Below are 20,210 nucleotides of genomic sequence, written 5' to 3' on the forward strand. Positions count from 1 at the left end.
CCATGTCAAGGGTTCCATGTGTCTATCAACTCAGAGTAAAACCAGCCGGGATTATTACTTTTTCCCAAACTGAACTAGACAAAAATCACTAAAGTTTACAATACTAGGCATTCATACAGCATGTTTGGGATTTGACAATACAGTTAATTCATTTTTACTTTGAATTAGATAAGAAAGGTAGCTTTCGTTTCATTTCATTGATCCCAGGCTTAGTCTTGAATCTATAGCAACTGAGTCTTCGGGAGGTTTAATAGCAAGCAGGAGAGCACCAGGGTGCAGCCCTGGCTGGGGGTGGATGGAAAGCTGTCCTAGTCTCCTGATCTGTGCTCTGCCTCCTGCTGTGCCCTTAGAGAAGGCAGCCTCACCTTTGAAAGAGGCCAAAAATCTGCCTGAGTTACTTGTGGATCAACTGTTAATGTCCCTTGGCTATTCTGAACCCTCGTCCATAGTATCATCAAATCTCAACATTGAAAGAAAAACTGTAGAGTCCAGCCCCTCTGTCAGAACTTCACAGGAAAAGGAGTTTCTCATTCCTGCCGACTCAGCCTGTCCTGTGTGGCTGTCCTGAGCCATGAGCTGAACTCCACACCACCACCAGCTCCTGCCCAACTAGGTCTTACTCTTCCTCTTAATTTATATAGCCACTGCTGACTCAATCAGATTTTTAAAAGGCACTATAATAATTAACCTTAATCTAAAGAAATGCAAGATGCGATGAAACTGAATAAGCTGTTTCCTTTTCTAGGCTAAAATTTAAAGGCCTGATGCCTAACCTTTTCCTCCTCTCCTGCAATTGGCTAAAGTAAATATGTACATTTATCTCATTTAACCTGCCTTAGAAGTGCTTTTTCATTCCCAGGCTTTTTTTTTTGAGAGCTAAAAGCACTGTTGTCGCATAAAACTGCTTTCTGCACAGCACTGGAACCATACCACTGCCATAAAGTTCACCAAAACTCGCCTTGACAACCACTGGGATCATCAAGCATTAGGAAAACAGGGGAGTGTTTTTGTTTTCAAAAGCCAATGGGCTAGAAGTTGAGTTATAGCCCAGATCTGAGAGGTAAGATCTGTCCCTCTTCTGGAAGTGACCTCTAGGCCCTTGATGCCAGATTGTGTCTGAAGTCACAATATCTTATCTCTTCCCTGCTCTACGTCTCCTTTCCTGTCATTTCCGTATTCCTACAGTCCTTCATTTCATTTCTTGGAATATTTTTAAAAGACTGCTTTTCTGAAAACCATGTTCCAATTTAGCTGCTGGACAGAGAAAGGATGCAGGAATCTCTTATGGCCAGCAGAGGGCGCACTTGCCCTAGACCATCAGTCACCTCCTGGGGCTTTCTTAGGACTTTATTCAACTTGTGACTGGAGTGTGAAGCTAGGGTCTGCCATTGATGACCCGGAAGAGGATTAAGTGTTTCAAGTGGCATTTCATCTGTAACTCAACTCTACTGAAATCTAAAAGGTACATTTCCCTCCTGAAAACAGTTAAAGTGTGGTAGGGCTCTCAGCAAAAAGCTTCAGCCTCCATCTACTTCCACTTGCCCGGACAAAGGTTGATCCTGTGGTTGGACGGCAGTGAGTAAATGTTGATTTTAAACAACTAGTGAGTCAACTCCCCTGGCCACGTTGCTGTTTCTTTGGAAAGAAGGGAAGTGAATTTTTTTTTTTTTTTTTTTTTTGGGAAGTGAATTTTACGAGGCACCATATGTTCACCTGTAGCACAGCACTTCACTAAATGGCATTTTGGAGAAAATACTTAGTCTTCAACACACACCTGCATAGAAAAGATGAGCCTCATTCCTTCCGATCTGACCATAGCTTTACCTCAAGTCCAGTCAGAGAACGGTGAATCTGCTTCTCCTCGCCCACTGTACACTGTGTCCCTCTTGGACTAAACAGTTACCACGCATCTGCATTAATGAAAACACAACTGAGAGTCAATATTTAAAAAGACAAAATTAGAAACATTTGCTACCTTTTCCAGACTTCTCCTCGATGGATCTGAAAACATCACAAGTGGATGTTTCTTCAAATACTCAGACTGAATCCTAACATCTAAAGAGAATGCTGACTCATACATGACTAAGCTGTAGGTTACAGGGAAGACTAAACATTTATTTAGACATTACAGTGTTTGTTTTTACAGAGATATGTTGCCACAGATTATTGATTCTGGAAGGTTTGTTAATGCTTATAGTACTATACACATCTTAGTCTAGTCTCACGGGCATCTTGGGAAAACGTTTCCTTTAGCACCAGATCCAGCCACTGTCGCGGGTGACTGCAGCCTCCGATCGCGTGGCCCTGGCCCTTCTCCTGCAGTCACTGTGGACAGTGTGCCTAGGAGTCCTCCTTCCACGGGCTTCTCTGTGGGCCTTCTGCAGGGGCCCAGGCAGCGGCGGAGGGTCTAAGGGACGGGCTGCCTCCTCAGTCTGTCTGTGCTGCTGTCTCCCGGTTGACTCCTGTTCCGTTGCGGCTTCTTTGCTTCCCACCTCAGACCTCAGTGGGGAGGATTCCCTATGTCTCTCCAGAATTATAAAAACATATACATTTATTTACAAGTGCATAAATATATAAATATGGCTATTATAGAAAAATAAATACCAATTTTCTCTCTTTTTTAAAGAAACAACAATATATAGCGTCTTTCTGGGATATCAGCTTCTGCCTAAATTGTAGGAGGTGGTATTTCAAAAGACATGTGAACCGGTGGGCTGGGAGAGAGCCGCATCCCAAGTTCCTGCCCTACGTAGGCCCCCACGGGGTGCTGGGGACACCAGTCTCCTCTCCCCGCAGGGCAGGAGTCAGGACTGGCCACCTCTTCAACCGGTACGAGGCCCAAGCAGCACCGGGACCCTGAGGGGGGAGAAAAGTGGGAAACGTTAGAATCCAGACTGACCAGGAACCAGTGCTCAGCAGTACTGGGTCACCCTCTCTCTGGGCTCTCTCTCTGGGAGCTGGTTACTGGCTTTAGAGGAAGGACAGAGACCTACAACCACAAAAAGGACAATTACACTCCCTCTAAGTATGGGCCACTTCTTACCCACGTCCCACCTGCACATTTCAGTGGTGAAAGCGTGGAGACCCTCATGCATCTACCCTATAACCAGGGGCAGATGACGTCAGCTGAGCCCAGGAACCGTGCAAGAAAGTCCTGCTCTCTCCAGGTGTGGGCTGCTAGTACACCCTTCTGCTATGCTTTCTGGCCATGATCATCTCACTCACAACTCATGCCCCCCGATGGAGGGAGTCCCGTGTGGATGCTTCTGGGGTCTGGCTCTAGGAGGTACCTGTCTTAGAATTTCATCTCCCAGGGTCTGGGGGCTGCATGTGACCTGGAAGCCACACCATGGAGGCTATAAGAAACAGCAGCTAATTCTCTGAACCAGCCTGTGCCCAACCAGGTATCAAAAAGATGGGCACAAAGGACAGTGGGCTGGGCGCGCTGTGCATCGAGTCCCTTCGAGGGCAAGTCCTCTGGAAGCACAGAGCTCTGATGATGTGAGAACTTGGCTTAATGATGGATGCAACCTCATTCCTTAATTACGAGACAAGACCCAACAAAGCAAGGTACTTCGGAGCGATTAGAGAGTGATGTGATGAGAGGCGGCGGGAATTGGTGAGTGGCCTTGAGATGCTGAGACCAAAAGGGCTTCTTTCCCTGAAATGGAGAAGTGCCCGTTCTCTCAGCCTTTGAGGACACAGCTTGCCATGTTGGACCCACCTGACACTCCCTGCAGATGTGCTGGGCCTTCAGCAGGGAAGGAGGTGGCCAGCTCCCCTTTGCACCCCCATCTCGGATATACAAGCTGTGGATGGTCTTTACCAAACACCGCCTTCAGGGACTGTTCTCGCCCTGCCTGCACGTCACTCCCGGGTCGTGGATGCCTACGCCTCACCTCATCCCCAGCCTGTTCAACCGCCCGCCCTGCCCTCAGCACTTACCTGGATGAGAAAGAGGGTCCCACGTGGCTTCCAGCCCAGGACCCTGGGGTACACGCCTCGTGCCGGGCTGGCCCGTGGCTGCTGGCTGCCCCCGGAGGTGGTGGCAGTCCTGCTGAGGCTGGAGCAGCTGGCAAGCTGAGTCATCGGGCAGTGTGTATAAGAGCGGGCCCTCGTCCGGGTTAGACTTGGGAGCCCTGCATGCACAAAACCAGGCGGAGGGGTGAGGCAGGGGCAGCGTGGGCCTGGATCCCACTGCCCTGGATACTCCCGTCTGGGGCAGCAGAGCTGGGCAGGGCTCAGGCGGGGCAGGGGCTGCTCCCCTTTGGACATCAAGAGGTGCCACACCATCGCTTCCACAGGCAAATTCTAGTCTCCTTCCATTTGACTCCATGTGTGTCCTGAGTATATGAGAGGACGTGGGGCCTATGGGCAGAGCCAGCTGGGTGGGGCTGCTCTGGCCTGAGAAGCGAGGGAGGAATTGCTGAGCAGAAAAGGCGTCATAACTGCAAACACAACAACTAACCCCCTTAGGCTAAGAGTCCAGGGGAGGGCTTCCCTGGTGGCGCAGTGGATGAGAGTCCGCCTGCCGATGCAGGGGACACGGGTTCGTGCCCCGGTCCGGGAAGATCCCACGTGCCGCAGAACAGCTGGACCCGTGAGCCATGGCCGCTGAGCCTGTGCGTCCGGAGCCTGTGCTCCAGCAACGGGACAGGCCACAACAGTAAGAGGCCCGCGTACCGGGAAAAAAAAAAAAAAAAAGAGTCCAGGGGAGCAGTTTGTCAGATGAGGGGATCGTGAGTGAAGCACTTGTGCTCACCTCTCAGTGATCCATGCTGGGTTTGAGGAACTAGTGAGAGAGCGAGCCCTGGGGCTCAGGGGTGGAAGGCAGGGAGGGGCCTGGGTACCTGGGAATCTGGTGACTGGCGGGGTCACATCCACTGCCAAGAACGGTCTGCCTCAGCGTGCTGTTGGTGTCATCCTGCTGCTCAAACGAGGAACGAGAAGGTCACGTCAGAGAGTCCAGGTAACTTCCCCATTCGTTGTTCAGCAGGCCCAGCAGCCCGGGATTAGAGGCTAGAAGGGAGGGAGCCTCAGGAGGTGGCCCGGCCACGCCCTCCACGTGACCCGTCCCTGCGTGCCCACACTCCCAGAACTACGTTACCTGCTGAAGCTCCCCTGGGCGGCGCTGCTGAAGCTTCATGCCTGGGTAGCCCATGGCAGCTGCAGGGCAGGCCCTGTTCACAGGTACCCCATCGGTACAGGCCCGTCCGCGGGTGCCACTGAGGTAGGGCTGCCCATTGGCTCGGTGGCCTGGGAGCCCTCCCAGTGGTACCATAGTGTATTGGCAGGAGGAGGGCAGAAGGGCACTTCGAGGAAAACCCAGGTCTGTTGTATGTTCTGGAAGAACAGAAGGATAGAGCTACGCTTAGGTCAAGGAGGTCTGGGGCAGCTTGAAAAAGTCCCACGTGAATCTCAGAAAACTCCTGAGGACTTAAGGTCAAATGAGGTAGGCAGGGAGTTGGCATCGCGCCAGGGTAGAGAATATTCTTTCTCTCGGAAAATTCTTCCTGTCTCCCACTTCTTCCTAACATCTAGACTATTTTTTTTTTGCAGTAGGGAGAGGAGACACAGGACCAGGATTTGGGAGAATGACGTGGCAAGTTAACACAAGGAACAATATTTAAATGAAGCAAGTTGACCAGACGTGTCACCATCTGAAGCAGAAATCAATGGATAAATCAGACTAACCTAGGATTAGGGGGAAAGCTCGAGGGAGCCACAGACCTAAAGAGGCGGGAAGAGGCAGGGTCAACTGAAAGTATGAGTACGTGGTCAGAGCTTGAGACAGTAAAAGAAAACAGAGCCAGCTAAGTACTGAGCTCTAGGGATGCAGAGAACACAGACCAACTCCCACTTCATCCTCCCCATCTGCCAACATCTATGAGCCGAAGGGAAGGCCCTATCTGTGAGCGTTCTCCGACTCTCTCCAAGCCCTCTGGGGGACCCACCAGGAACTTGAGCTCCCATGCGTGAAGCAGGGCGCCTGGGATCCTGCCCTGGGCAGAGGCCTCCTTAGGGACTGGGAGACCCCTCCTCCCCTCACCCCCACCCCAGGCTCCTTCCCCTTGGTGTTGAGGACGGTCATTCACTCACTTTGCTTAGACCAGGCCCTCCACAAGCAGAAGGGGATGAAGGCAACGATGATGAGGACGATGGAGCCCAGGACGACCCCGACGATCAGGTAGGGCAGGTCGCTGGAGCGGGCCACCATGGCCCCTGTGCCCACCGGCCGCTCTATGGTTTCATGGGGTGGTAGCTGTGGCGGGGCCAGAGTTGGGGGTGGGAGTCGACCAGGCTGACCAGAAGACTTCCGGGCTGTTAATTGGGACAAAACTCACTTCAGCCTCTATTTCTTTGACATTTCTTTCATGAAAAATAGGAAAACAATATCCTGATTCCACGGGTGTGAGAAACGGGGTCAAACTTGTAAGACAGGGCCTTTGGTGGATGAGTGTGGTGTCCAAGCTTAGCGTGAAACTGACATCTAAGGTGAAACTGGGCGTCGCTGAAGACACTTGAGCCTTATACTTCAAGAAACACCCTGAGATATTTGTGGACCAAGCACTAGGGGCAGACTGGGTCTTTGGGGGCAGAAGTGGTGTAGGGGTTTTCTAGAAGCATAGCTGGGGAACTTTTGGAATAAAATACAAAAAGTACCTGAAACCAGAAAGAACTGGGAATGGAAGAACTTCCCCGTGAATTTGCTATTCCTGGGTGCATCGAGAGATGTGAAGTCCTAGGTCTGAGCTGGGGTGCAGAGCAGGGAGACGGGGTTCGGGGCTCACTAGGACTAACAGTGCTAGAGAAATGCCAATCCAAAAGTTTACGAGGCGCCAACCTCGGCATCTGGCTTTTGCTCTTATCAGGATGTATCTGACATCGTTAACTCCTTTTCGCAGCCGTCCTCCCCCGTGACTTTCTGATACTACAGTCTTCTGGGTTTCCCGTAACCTCTCTGCCGCTGCTGCTTACATTTCTCTCCTCTTGCCCTTTTCTTCCTGTCTTTGCCTCAGACACTGAGAAGTCTTCTAGTCCCTCTCAGACTACACTCTGTCTTCTTCTTCCCTCTATTCCTGTGATTTCAGCCTACATCCCAGTGACCGCCAAATACCCTTACCCAGGGTCCTCCCTGGGTAGGAGACCTGCTTCCCTCACGGGACACTTGCATTTCAACATCTCAGAAGAATCAGACTCAGGTACGCCTCCAAGTGGTTCACGTTGTTCCTTTCTTGTGGAAGCGAGTTCCCTGCTGGCTTTCCCCTTTTCGATAGATGGCACCACCACCTGTGTGGTTCTTCAAGTTCAAAACCTCAAGGTTTATGCTGAACTCCTTTCACTCTCTCCCAGCCTCAACACACTACCAGTCCCTGGTCCTCCCTACGCTCCCTAAGAGGCTCAAACCCACCCCTCGTCTTCACCTTTCCTTCGCGGCCCCGGTTCTCTCCCCTCAGCCCATTCCTGCATAGTCACCAGTGACCCTTCCTGACAAACAAATCCAACGACGACCCTTCTCCACCTCACAGCCCGCAGGGTCCCTGATGCCCGTGGCCTCTTCCCTGAGCACTGCCCTCTCTCATCCTTCCAGTGTCACATACTCCCACCATGTGGAGCTACGTGAAGGCTCGTCCTATGCCCCAGGCCACTGCCTCCACCCTGCTGAAGGTTCAGTCCTTCCAGAAGACCAACGTGAAGGCTGTGTGAAGTCTCTGTTCTTTGCCCCGGGCACTCTGCGTGTCCCCTGACACAGGAATGCTGGCTGTGTGTGAATCTGCCCCTTCACTGTACGTGACAGAAGAGGGCAGGAAGGGCACACGGGAGACAATGTTGCTGTGACAGGAAAATGGATCGTTTTCTTGGCTCTATCCCTGTTCCTCTGGGATCTTCTCCTGATTACAATTTTTTGCAATACACCTTTCAGTATTTGCAAAATGGAAATGTTATCTATCCACTTGACCGATGTGCAAAAATCGAGTTATTATATGAATATATTTCACGTGTTTTAGTGCAGGGAAAGAGTCTGGGCTTGTAGTTGGACAAACTTGGCCCAAAGTGTGCTCCACCGCTAACCAGCTGTGTGACCTTGGTCAAGGTATAACATGTCGTGATGCTCAGTTTCTTTTCCCATGGGGTTGTAGTTCAGTAAACGAACCAATGTGAGTACCAAATGTTACTGTAGGAATAAAGTGTTTATAGAAAGCTCCCAACTTAAGAGTGGGTTCTAACCCATGAGTTCACGTGTGAGTTAATTCCCAAGCTCCATGAAACCGTCATGACGGCAGCCCGCTTGTACTTAATACGAAGCACAGGCAAATGAAGAGAAGGGTTAAGATGACAAAGTCCGGGGATACTTGGAAAATAAGGAGTCATTCTGGAGAAGAGATACCCAGCATGGCACACAGAGCAGTGACTCTGCCCTAGTCTGCTGGGAGGAGAGCAAGAGGAGATCAGAGAACCCAAAGAGATCACCTTTGGTTTCACAAATCATCACGTTGCTGAACTCACTCTCCCCTCCCTCGTTGAAGCACTGCATCTTAATGTCATAGGAGGTCTCCGGCTGCAGGTGGCTGATGGAGTGCCAGTATCTATCCCCTGGGAAAGACAGAGAGAGAGTCAGTGTGATGATTACGCATGTGGCTTGCTTGGCCCCCACTGGAGGCAACGTTCTAGGTGCCCACCCATGTTCCCGTTGTCCCATCACCATGGAACGAAGCATGTGGGTTTATGAACTCAGTGACCCCAAGTGTGTCAAGAAAGAGCCAACGATGTGGGGCAGGCCAGCCCACGTTTTCTACTTTCACCAACTCCTAGAGCCCCTTGCCAACAGAGGAAACTATCTCACACACGTGTTTCTCACCTTCCACCATATCCTTCTTGTAGTCACTATCATTGTCGCTGTCCGTGGGTCGGTAATAGATATAAAAGCCATGGATTGGGGTGTTGTTGTTACTTGCTGGAATATACTACAGGGAAGAAAGAAGAAACAAGTTGACAATGGAGCAGAGAAATCATCGTGTGATCGAAACCACTGGGGGATGGAAATTTTACCCTGGCCTAGAGTTTAAAACTCACTGGAGACCCCAACTAGGGGTTGGGCCTGGGCCTCCAGGGTGGAGACATAGAGTCCAGGATGCTGGAACACCAGAGAATTCCCGGGCCCAGGGAATATTAATTGGCGTGCACGTTCCTGAAGGTATCCATATCAACACCAAGACCCGACCCCACACAACTGCCTGCAGGCTCCAGTGCCAAACACCTCACACCAAACAACCAGCAAGACAGGCCCATCCATCAGTAGACAGGCTGCCTAAGGCTGGACTAAGTTCACAGACACCCCAAAACATACCACCTGATGCAGCCCTGCCCATCAAGAGGGAAAAGACTCAACTCCACCCAACAGAGCATGGGCACCAGGTGCTCCCACCAGGAAGCCTGTTCAAGCCCCTGGACCGACCTCACCCAGCAGGGGGCGGTCAACAGAAACAACAAGAACTATGACCCTACAGCCTGCAGAAAGAAGACCATAAACAAAGTAGGTTAGACAAAACGAAATGACAGAGAAACACTCTGCAGACAAAGGAGCAAGGTAAACTCCCACAAGACCAAATAGATGAAGCGGAAATAGGCAAGCTGTCTGAAAAAGAATTCAGAGCAATGATAATAAAGATGATCCAAGATCTAAGAAATAGAATGGGGAAAATACAAGAAACATTTAACAAGGACCTACAAGAACTAAAGAAGAAACAAACAGTGATGAACCACACAATAACTGAAAAGAAAAATACATATGAAGCAATCAACAGCAGAATAACCAAGGCAGAAGAACGAATAAGTGAGCTGGAAGATACAATGGTGGAGTTAACTGCCAAGGAACAGAAGAAAGAAAAAAGAATGAAAAGAATTGAGGACAGTCTAAGAGACCTCTGGGACAACATCGAACACACCAACATTCGAATTATAGGGGTCCCCGAAGAAGACGAGGAAGGGAAAGGGCCGAGAAAATATTCGAAGAGATTAGAGTTGAAAACTTCCCTAACATGGGAAAAGAAATAGTCAATCAAGTCTAGGAAGCACAGAGTTCCATACAGGATAAACCCAAGGAGAAACACGCCGAGACACATGTTAATCAAACTAACAAAAATTAAATACAAAGAACAAATATTAAAAGCAGCAAGGGAAAAGCAACAAATAACCTACAAGGGAATCCCCATAAGGTTATCAGCTGATTTTTCAGCAGAAATTTTGCAGGCCTGAAGGGAATGGCAGGACATATTTAAAGTGATGAAAGGGAAAAACCTACAACCAAGATTACTCTACCCAGCAAGGATCTCATTCAGATTCGATGGAGAAATCAAAAGCTTTACAGACAAGCAAAAGCTAAGAGAATTCAGCACCACCAAACCAGCTCTACAACAAATGCTAAAGGAACTTCTCTGGGAGGGAAACACAAGAAAAGAAAAAGACCTTCAAGAATAAACCCAAAACAATTAAGAAAATGGGAATAGGAACATACATATCTATAATCACCTTAAATGTAAATGGATTAAATGCCCCAACCAAAAGACAGAGACTGGCCGAATGGATACAAAAACAAGATCTATATATATGCTGTCTGCAAGAGACCCACTTCAGACCTAGCGACACATACAGACTGAAAGTGAGGGGATGGAAAAGGATATTCCATGCAAATGGGAATCAAAAAAGCTGGAGTAGCAATACTCATGTCAAACAAGATAGACTTTAAAATAAAGACTATTACAAGAGACAGGGAAGGACACTACATAATGATCAAAGGATCAATCCAAGAAGAAGATATAACAACTGTAAATACCTATGCTCCCAACATAGGAGCACCTCAATACATAAGGCAAATGCTAACAGCCATAAAAGGAGAAATCGACAGTAACACAATAATAGTGGGGGACTTTAACCCTCCACTTACACCAATGGACAGATCATACAAAATGAAAATAAATAAGGAAACACAAGCTTTAAATGACACATTAGACAAGATGGGCTTAACTGATGTTTATAGGACATTCCACCCGAAAATGGCAGAATACACTTTCTTCTCAAGTGCTCATGGAACATTCTCCAGGATAGGTCACGTCTTGGGTCACCAATCAAGCCTCAGTAAATTTAAGAAAACTGAAATCGTAGTCAGCATCTTTTCCAACCACAATGCTCTGAGATTAGAAATCAATTACGAGAAAAAAACTGTAAAAAATACAAACACAGGCTAAACAATACGCTACTAAATAACCAAGAGATCACTGAAGAAATCAAAGAGGAAATCAAAAAATACCTAGAAACAAATGACAATGAAAAGGCGATGACCCAAAATCTATGGGATGCAGCAAGAGCTGTTCTAAGAGGGAAGTTTATGGCAATACAACCTTACCTCAAGAAACAAGAAACATCTCAAATAAACAACCTAACCTTACACCTAAAGCAACTAGAGAAAGAACAAACAAAACCCAAAGTTAGTAGAAGGAAAGAAATCATAAAGCTCAGATCAGAAATAAATGAAAAAGAAGTGAAGGAAACGATAGCAAAGATCGATAAAACCAGAAGCTGGTTCTTTGAGAAGATAAACAAAATTGATAAACCTTTAGCCAGACTCATCAAGAAAAAAAGGGAGAGGACTCAAATCAGTAAAATTAGAAATGAAAAGGAGAAGTTACAACTGACACCACAGAAATACAAAGAATCATAAGAGAGTACTACAAGCAACTATATGACAATAAAATGGACAACCTGGATGAAATGGACAAATTCTTAGAAAAGTGCAACCTTCCAAGACTGAACCAAGAAGAAACAGAAAATATGAACAGACCAATCACGAGTAATAAAATTGAAACTGTGATTAAAAACCTTCCAACAAGCAAAAGTTCAGGACCAGATGGCTTCACAGGTGAATTCCGTAAGACATTTAGAGGAAGAGTTGACACCTATCCTTCGCAAACTCTTCCAAAAAATTGCAAAGGATGGAACATTCCCAAACTCATTCTATGAGACTACCATCATCCATCCTGATACCAAAAAATCAGACAAAGATATCACAAAACAAGAAAACTACAGGCCAGTATCACTGATGAACACAGACGCAAAAATCCTCAACAAAATACTAGTGAACAGAATCTGACAGCACATTAAAAGGATCATACACCATGATCAAATGGGGTCTATCCCAGGGATGCAAGGATTCTCCAATATATGCAAATCAATCAGTGTGCTACACCACATAATTAAGTTAAAGAATAAAAACCATATGATCATCTCAATAGATGCAGAAAAAGCTTTCAACAAAATTGAGTACTGATTTATGATAAAAAAAACTCTCCAGAAAGTGGGTATAGAGGGAACCTACCTCAACATAATAAAGGCCATATGACAATCCCACAGTAAACATTATTCTCAATGGTGAAAAGTTGAAAGCATTTCCTCTAAGATCAGGAACAAGACAAGGGTGTCCACTCTCGCCACTATTATTCAACATAGTTTTGGAAGTCCTAGCCAACGCAATCAGAGAAGAAAAAGAAATAAAAGAATCCAAATTGGAAAAGAAGAAGTAAAATGGTCACTGTTGCAGATGACATGATACTATACATAGAAAATCCTAAAGATGTCACCAGAGAACTACTAGAGCTAATCAATGAATTTGGTAAAGTTACAGGATACAAAATTAATACACAGAAATCTCTTGCATTCCTATACACTAACAACGCAAAGGCAGAAAGAGAAATTAAGGAAACAATCCCATTTACCACTGCAAGAAAAAGAATAAAATACCTAGGAATAAACCTACCTAAGGAGGCAAAAGACCTGTACTCAGAGAACTATAAAACACTGATGAAAGAAATCAAAGATGACATAAACAGATGGAGAGATATACCATGTTCTTGGATTAGAAGAATCAATATTGTGAAAATGACTATACTACCAAAAGCAATCTAGAGATTCAACGCAATCCCTATCAAATTACCAGTGGCATTTTTTACAGAACTAGGACAAAAAAATTTTACAATTTGTTAGGAAATACAAAAGACCCCGAATAGCCAAAGCAATCTTAAAAACAGTGAAGCTGGAGGAATCAGGCTCCCTGACTTCAGACTATACTACAAAGCTACGGTAATCAAGTACTGGCACAAAAACAGAAATATAGATCAATGGAACAGGACAGAAAGCCCAGAGATAAACCCATGCACCTATGCTCACCTAATCTATGACAAAGGAGTTAAGAATATACAATGGAGAAAAGACAGCCTCTTCAATAAGCAGTGCTGGGAAAACTGGACAGCTGCATGTAAGAGAATGAAATTAGAACATTCCCTAACACCATACACAAAAATAAACTCAAAATGGATTAAAAACCTAAATGGTAAGACCTGACACTATAAAACTCTTAGAGGAAAATATAGGCAGAACACTGTATGACATAAATCACAGCAAGATCCCTTCTGACCCACCTCCTAGAGAAATGTAAATAAAAACAAAAATAAACAAATGGGACCTAATGAAACTTCAAAGCTTTTGAACAGCAAAGGAAACCATAAACAAGACCAAAAGACAACCTTCAAAATGGGAGAAAATATTTGCAAACGAAGCAACCGACAAAGGATTAATCTCCAAAATATACAAGCAGCTCATACAGCTCAATATCAAAAAAACAAACAACCCATCCAAAAATGGGCAGAAGACCTAAATAGACATTTCTCCAAAGGAGACATACAGATGGCCAACAAACACACGAAAAGATGCTCAACATCACTAATTATTAGGGAAATGCAAATCAAAACTACAATGACGTATCACCTTACACTGGTCAGAATGGCTGATTCTCAATAGAAATAGAGACATAGATGTAGAGAACAAATGTATGGATACCACGGGGGAAAGGGGTGGGAGGGAGGAATTGGGAGATTGGGATTGACACATATACATTATTGATACTATGTATAAAATAGACAACTGATGGGAACATATTGTATAGCACAGGGAACTCTACCTAATGCACTGTGGTAACCTAAATGGGAGGGAAGTCCAAAAGGGAGGGGATATCTGTATGTGTATGGCTGATTCGTTTTGTTGTGCAGTGGACAACATTGTAAAGCAACCATACTCCAATAAAAATTAATAAAAAATTCACTGGAGACCCTGACAAACATTTCTGATGATCTCCCCAAGGCTCTCTGGACAGTGTTGTAGCAATCACTCATTATTTTATTTAGCCTAGGAGTCCGTAACTTTTGGAGACAGGAAACAAATGGTCATTTCTTCAAAGACTTAAGTCCCGTCTGAAGTTTCCCGGGTATTGTGAGGTTGAGTCCCTCTGGCCCAATTCCCAGGTACGAAGGTGGAGGAACACTTAAAGGGGTAGCAGCCTAGAATGAGTCAAGGGAGAAAGGTGATTCCTTCCTGCCCGGGCTGCAGCGTCCAGCTCCCACCCAACACGGAGCTCAGCACCGTCTTCCGCTGCTGGCTGTGCCAGGCCACTTACCATCCACTTGAGCATGATGGTGGTCTCGTTGACGGCGTCGGTGAAGGTGATATAAGGGCCTGCCACGGGCCTCTCGTACACACGGCCGCTGTAGCCTGACACAGCGTAGGGCCGGGAGGGGGCGCTGGGCTCGCTCTCCCCCAGCATGTTCAGAGCCCGGACTCGGAACTTGTAGGAGGTGCCTGGGGAGAGACACTCACTGAACCTGGGGGCTGGGAGACACCATCTCCCTGCCCTTCAGCCCATCCAGGCTCAGGACCTGGAGGGATCTTTTGGGCAGCCCTTCCCCAAAAGCAAGCCCCAAAGGACTTAAGCACTCCTACCCTCATTAGAAAGGAGCCACACAGAGAAAAGGGAACCCTCTTGCACTGTTGGTGGGAATATAAATTGGTATAACTGCTATGGAGAACAGTATGGAGGTTCCTTAAAAAACTAAAAATAGAGCTATACCATATGATCCTGCAATCCCACTCCTGGGCATATATCCAGAGAAAACCATGGTCCGAAAGGATACATGCACCCCAATGTTCACTGCAGCACTGGTTACAATAGCCAAGATGTGGAAGCAATCTAAATGTCCACTGACAGAGGAATGGATAAAGAAGATGTGGTACTTATATACAATGGAATATTACTCAGCCATAAAAAAGAATGAAATAATGCCATTTGCCCCAACATGGATGGACCTAGAGATTGTCATACTGAGTGAAGTTAAGTCAGAGAAAGACAAATATCATATGGTATCCCTTATATGTGGAATCTAAAAAAAAAAAAAAGATACAAATGAACTTACTTACAAAACAGAAACAGACTGACAAGGGGGGGGAAGGGTGGGGCGGGGGAGGGATAGTCAGGGAGTTTGGGATTGACGTGTACACGCTGCTGTATTTAAAATGGATAACCAACAAGGACCTACTGTATAGCACAGAGAACTTGGCTCAATGTTATGTGGCAGCCTGGATGGGAGGGGAGTCTGAGGGAGAATGGAAAGATGTATATGTGTGGCTGAGTCACTTTGCTGTGGACCTGAAACTATCACTACATTGTTAATCGGCTATACTCCAATAGAAAATAAAAAGTTTTTAAAAAAATATTATGTAACCTAAACGGGACAAGAATCTGAAAAAGGATATAACTGTGCTGTACACCTGAAACTAACAAACCGTTGTTAATCAACTCTACTCCAATATAAAATAAAAAGTTAAAAAAAAAAAAAAAAGGAGGCACCACGCAGGAGGTGGCTTGGGACCAATTACGGAGAGAGGGAGGGAGAAGGAAGGCCTTGTGGGACTGAGGTAACACAACCAAGAGTGGCCACAGGAGGCTGGTGGTGGGTGGACGACAAGCAGAGAGAAGACCCTCCAAAGCTTCCCTTCTCCTCCAGGGGGCCGGGGGCAGCCGGGGGACCAGGGAGGGCAGTGGCCAGGGCCCTACCTTTCTCTAGGCCTGTGATCTCCACCGAGAGCCGGGAGGGAGGGATGGCGCTGGTGGCCAGAATCCAGTCCCCCACTTTCTTCAGCTTCTTGTACTCCACTCGGAAGGACTGGATGGGGAAGCCGCCGTTCCCACGCGGAATCCAGGTCACATACACTGAGGTCTCAGAGGCCATGGAGATAGTGGGCCTGTCTGGAGCTTCTGGGGCTGCAGGAGACCATACCCAAGGGAGGAAGGAAGTGAGAGGAAAGGACATGAGAAGATGGTTGCAATGTGACTAGACCTGGCCTGTTCCTGATGGGGGCCAGCTTCACCCCACAGCCCTCACCCCCTGGTGGCCGCGTCAGATCTCTCTAGGGCTCTCTGGGTCACTCTCTCCTGGGAGGAGCCCTTGAAAAGCTCCAATCCATATCTCCTCGCTGTGGTTAACTGGGGAGAGGCCAGGAAAATGTCACAAGGACTCCGGGACTGAAGACCGCATTCAGCCTGCAGCAGTGAGCCTTCTGAGGCGGTGGACCTGGTTCCAGTTCTGACTGCAAGTCACTCCCGCCCTCGGGGCTGCCGGGGGCTTACGGGACAGGCGGCCGTGGTCCGGCTGGCTGCTGCTCTGGGGGCTGGCTCCAGGATCATCTCTCTGGATCTGCTGCTCTTTACTGGCCATGATTTCAGGTTTGGGCCGCCGTCCTGGGTAGAAATGGGTTGAGATCAGCACGAGAGGGAGTGTGCATTAGGTCTCTCCTTCCACACAGTCCTTTCCGCCTGAAGCTCTGCCAGGGGGTCTGACAAGACCATGGAAATAATAGAGGACACTGGAAGTGTGGTCTGAGTTCCAGCTCTGCCCGACAGTCATGAGATTGCACGTGGCCCCCGAGTGTGAAAGGGGCAAAGGGATGCCAGAGGCCAGCTGGTGCCTGTCCTGATACGAGGTGGGACCTCAGCCTAGGCATGCAGACCAGAGGGAGGCAGGAGCTGAAAGGAAGATGAAGTTCAAGGTGAAAAGCTGGGGCAAGGTGAGCAGGACGCCCACCTGGCCTGGTAGGACCACTCAGGCCCATGGAAGCCCCAAGCTGGGGGCAACATTGGACCCTTACCAGTTCGGAAGGTGACCATGGCCGTCTGGCCTTCCCCTGCACAGTTGTAGGCTGCCATCTCTACTTCATATAAGCTCCCAGGGTCGAGTCTGGTGAGGGTCAGGCGGTGCTGGCTGGCTGGAATGCCAGAGATGGTCCAGTCGTCAGAGGAGTTTGTGACCTGCTGGAGAAGGTGGCTGGTATAAGGACCGGCATCTTGGCCTGGAGCTACAGGTGGGCTGTAGGTTGCAAGGAAAGCAGAACTGAGCCCAAGAGGACAGAAGAAAGGGAGGGAAAATGGGCCAGGTTAGGGGAGAGGTGGCCCTACAGAAGGCAGACCGTTCCTGCTGGCCCTGGGACATCCATCCTCGTTGGGACAATAAAGTCAGGCTCCCTGACCCCTCATCTAATGATCTCATCAAAACTCTGTGGGGAGGGTCAAAAGGCCCAGATGACATTGCTGAGAGTTTCTCCAAAGACCTTCTCTCTCTTTGTAAAAACCTCCCTATCGCTTGCCTAAGATCAAGTGTAAAAACCTCCCTATTTAACTTTCTTTCTCCTCGATCTATTTAAACCAAACAAACACAGTACCTTTAGTTTATATTCTAATGAGATGATGATGAGAATGATAAAAGCAGCAGCATCATAGGGCTTCCCTGGTGGCGCAGTGGTTGAGAGTCCGCCTGCCGATGCAGGGGACACGGGTTCGTGCCCCGGTCCGGGAAGATCCCACATGCCGCAGAGCGGCTGGGCCCGTGAGCCATGGCCGCTGAGCCTGCGTGTCCGGAGCCTGTGCTCCGCAACGGGAGAGGCCACAACAGTGAGAAGCCTGCGTACCACACACACACACACAAAAAGCAGCAGCATCATAGAAACGGCCACATTTTTTGAGAGCTTACTATGTGCTGACTAGGCACGTCGTATGCACCATGACACGCCTCCACGACAACAGCCCAAGAGATGGGTGTTAATATTGTTCCCACCTCACAAATGCGGAGACTAAGGTTTAGAGAAGATGAGTGATTTGTCTAAGACCACATTGCCAGTGAGCGCAGAAACCCTGACTTGACTCCAGAGATCAAACTCATAATCGTAACCTACCCTAGAAAGCAAATCCTGGGTTCAAATCTGGATTGTGTCTCTTACCACACACAGGTTACCAGCTGTGTAACCCTGAGCGAGTTCCCTCATCTTTTGGATCCCTAAGCTTTTCTTTTCTAAAATGAAGCAAATAAAACCTCTCAGGTTACTCTGAAGTTTAAATCCGATGATTTACGTGACGTGTCGAACGCTGAAGGTGGCACACAGTAGGTTCCCAACAAGTACACGCCGTGCCCCCTCTTCCTCTGCCCGGTGAGGATTTCAATCCTCCTTTTTCTGCTCCTGCCCTCAGGCCTTGCTTAGAACTTAAAAACCGTGGATGAACTGTAACCATTAGAGATTAATCTTTAATGGCTTCAAATTCCTGGCTCCTTAAAGAAAAAAAAAAAAAAAAGGAGTTCCAGGCTTCCGGAGAGGCGTTGCTGAGAGGTTGCTTCATCTCACCCACCCACCTTTCAGGACACAGACTTCACTGCTAACTGTGCACATCTCCGCGAGCCTGCTGGGGCCTGAAGCTGTGGTTTGCTGAAGGAATTAAACAGCTGGTAGGAAAAGCTCTTATCCCCAAGCAGAATATTCCAAATTAGAACAAAACCTACTATTCAAGGGACAGGGATGGTCTGGGCTCATTCATGTCAGGCTTCCAGGACTTGTTCCAAAGGGAGAAGTTTTTACAAACTGAGAATCCCCAGTGGTGCTGGAAACCCAAACACAGTAGCCCAGGGTCTGCAGATGCACCAGGAAATGAAAGCTGGCTTCATGCATGTGAAAAAGTGAAAATGAGTTGAATTGACTCCCAGTCTCCAGCAAGAGGGGAGGGGCTGACAAAACACAACCCAAATGCTGATTTTTGCTTTCTTGTGTGATGATCTTGAAGACACGTTACTCCCTCAAGAACGAAACTGCTTTCAAGACATAATTGTGTCTTGGCAATATCCACCTAACAGCTCCAAGTGCCCCACGGGCCAGAGGCGAACAGAAGCCAGACCCAGCGGGGCACCGTCCTCTCACTTCCCCTGTGCCCCTTTTCTCCCTCTGCCTCCTAGCGCTGGCCTCACTTCCACTGGGCTCAGAAATGAAAATAAGAAATGGAACGGTAATTAGTCACTGTCACGCATACTGAGAGGGTGAATGCGGCCTCAGCCTGGTGTTTCCGGATCACCTCATGTGGCCTTTGCCAGCCTGCCTCTTGGTGAGGCCGTTTCATGGCCACCTATTGGCCAGAAGAATATTATTCTTGCTTTCATGCTGGTTCCTGCCTCCTGGGGACCACGAGCATTTGGCCCGCCCTGATCTTTGTCTCCAACTCTGCAGATGGAGGTGTCCAGTTACACGGGGAAGTGAGGATTTGGACCAGCCCTGCCCCATAACCTGGGTTGAACAACACTGCTTTTTGTTAAAAAATCATCCACCCCCTTTGCTGGCTGCCTATGAAGAGGCCAGCAGGCCGAGGGTTAATTAGAAACTGCCCCCTCTCGACCCCCACGTAGGGGGTGGCTTTGCCTTAGGTGCCTCTGTGGACCTGTCCTGGCCGGAGGTCTCCTCGGAGAGCGTGTTAAGAGGAAGACCAGAACGACGGGGCTGTTGGGGTCCGGAGCAGGGGCAGAGCTTCTGCACAGGTGGCACCTTTCACTGAGTTTCGCTGGTTTTGTTTCTTTTTGGAGAGGGAGGCAAGATGATAAATGCTTTTCGTTCCGCATTCCTATATTTTCCATATTTTCTACCAAGTGCACATGGTACTTTTGTTAGCAACAACTAAAGAGATGCATAATAAAACCTGCCATTTATGATACATTATTACTTATCAAATAAGATTTTAAAAATCCATTAAGAAAAATAATTTTCTACTGTCTAATGGCCGTAGGAAAAAAACAGCATGCACCTGGGATAAACAAATGTTTTCAAGGATATTTTCTTAAGGGGAATTTCATGTCCTTCTCCCCTGAGGGGTCACAGCAGGTGAGAGTGCAGCCTTGAACAGGAGTTGCGGGGGTGGGGTGGGGTGGGGTGGCAGTCCGGGGGCTGCGTCCTGTCTCGGAGGGCAGAGTGTCCAAGAAGGTGGGCCGGCCCAGCTCTGTCCCCGGATCCCTCCCTGAGAGCTC

At 47.9% G+C, this 20,210-nt stretch overlaps 1 protein-coding gene across 1 annotated transcript in view; it reads right to left on the minus strand.

The window, feature by feature from the left end:
* Window positions 1-2,668: 2,668 nt before the first annotated feature.
* BOC (BOC cell adhesion associated, oncogene regulated) overlaps window positions 2,669-20,210 on the minus strand; it is a 40,431-nt gene continuing 22,889 nt past the window's right edge. The window contains exons 8-18 of the mRNA XM_065876293.1: window positions 17,029-17,188; window positions 16,511-16,621; window positions 15,938-16,144; window positions 14,504-14,685; window positions 8,861-8,966; window positions 8,473-8,595; window positions 6,100-6,321; window positions 5,108-5,343; window positions 4,851-4,927; window positions 3,946-4,139; window positions 2,669-2,856 (exon numbers count right to left, since the gene is read on the minus strand). Of these exons, the coding sequence (XP_065732365.1) occupies window positions 2,669-2,856; window positions 3,946-4,139; window positions 4,851-4,927; window positions 5,108-5,343; window positions 6,100-6,321; window positions 8,473-8,595; window positions 8,861-8,966; window positions 14,504-14,685; window positions 15,938-16,144; window positions 16,511-16,621; window positions 17,029-17,188 (1,806 nt within the window). The remainder of the gene's footprint in view (window positions 2,857-3,945; window positions 4,140-4,850; window positions 4,928-5,107; window positions 5,344-6,099; window positions 6,322-8,472; window positions 8,596-8,860; window positions 8,967-14,503; window positions 14,686-15,937; window positions 16,145-16,510; window positions 16,622-17,028; window positions 17,189-20,210) is intronic.

This window comes from Phocoena phocoena, chromosome 4 (genome assembly GCF_963924675.1).
Source record: "Phocoena phocoena chromosome 4, mPhoPho1.1, whole genome shotgun sequence".
NCBI lineage: Eukaryota > Metazoa > Chordata > Mammalia > Artiodactyla > Phocoenidae > Phocoena > Phocoena phocoena.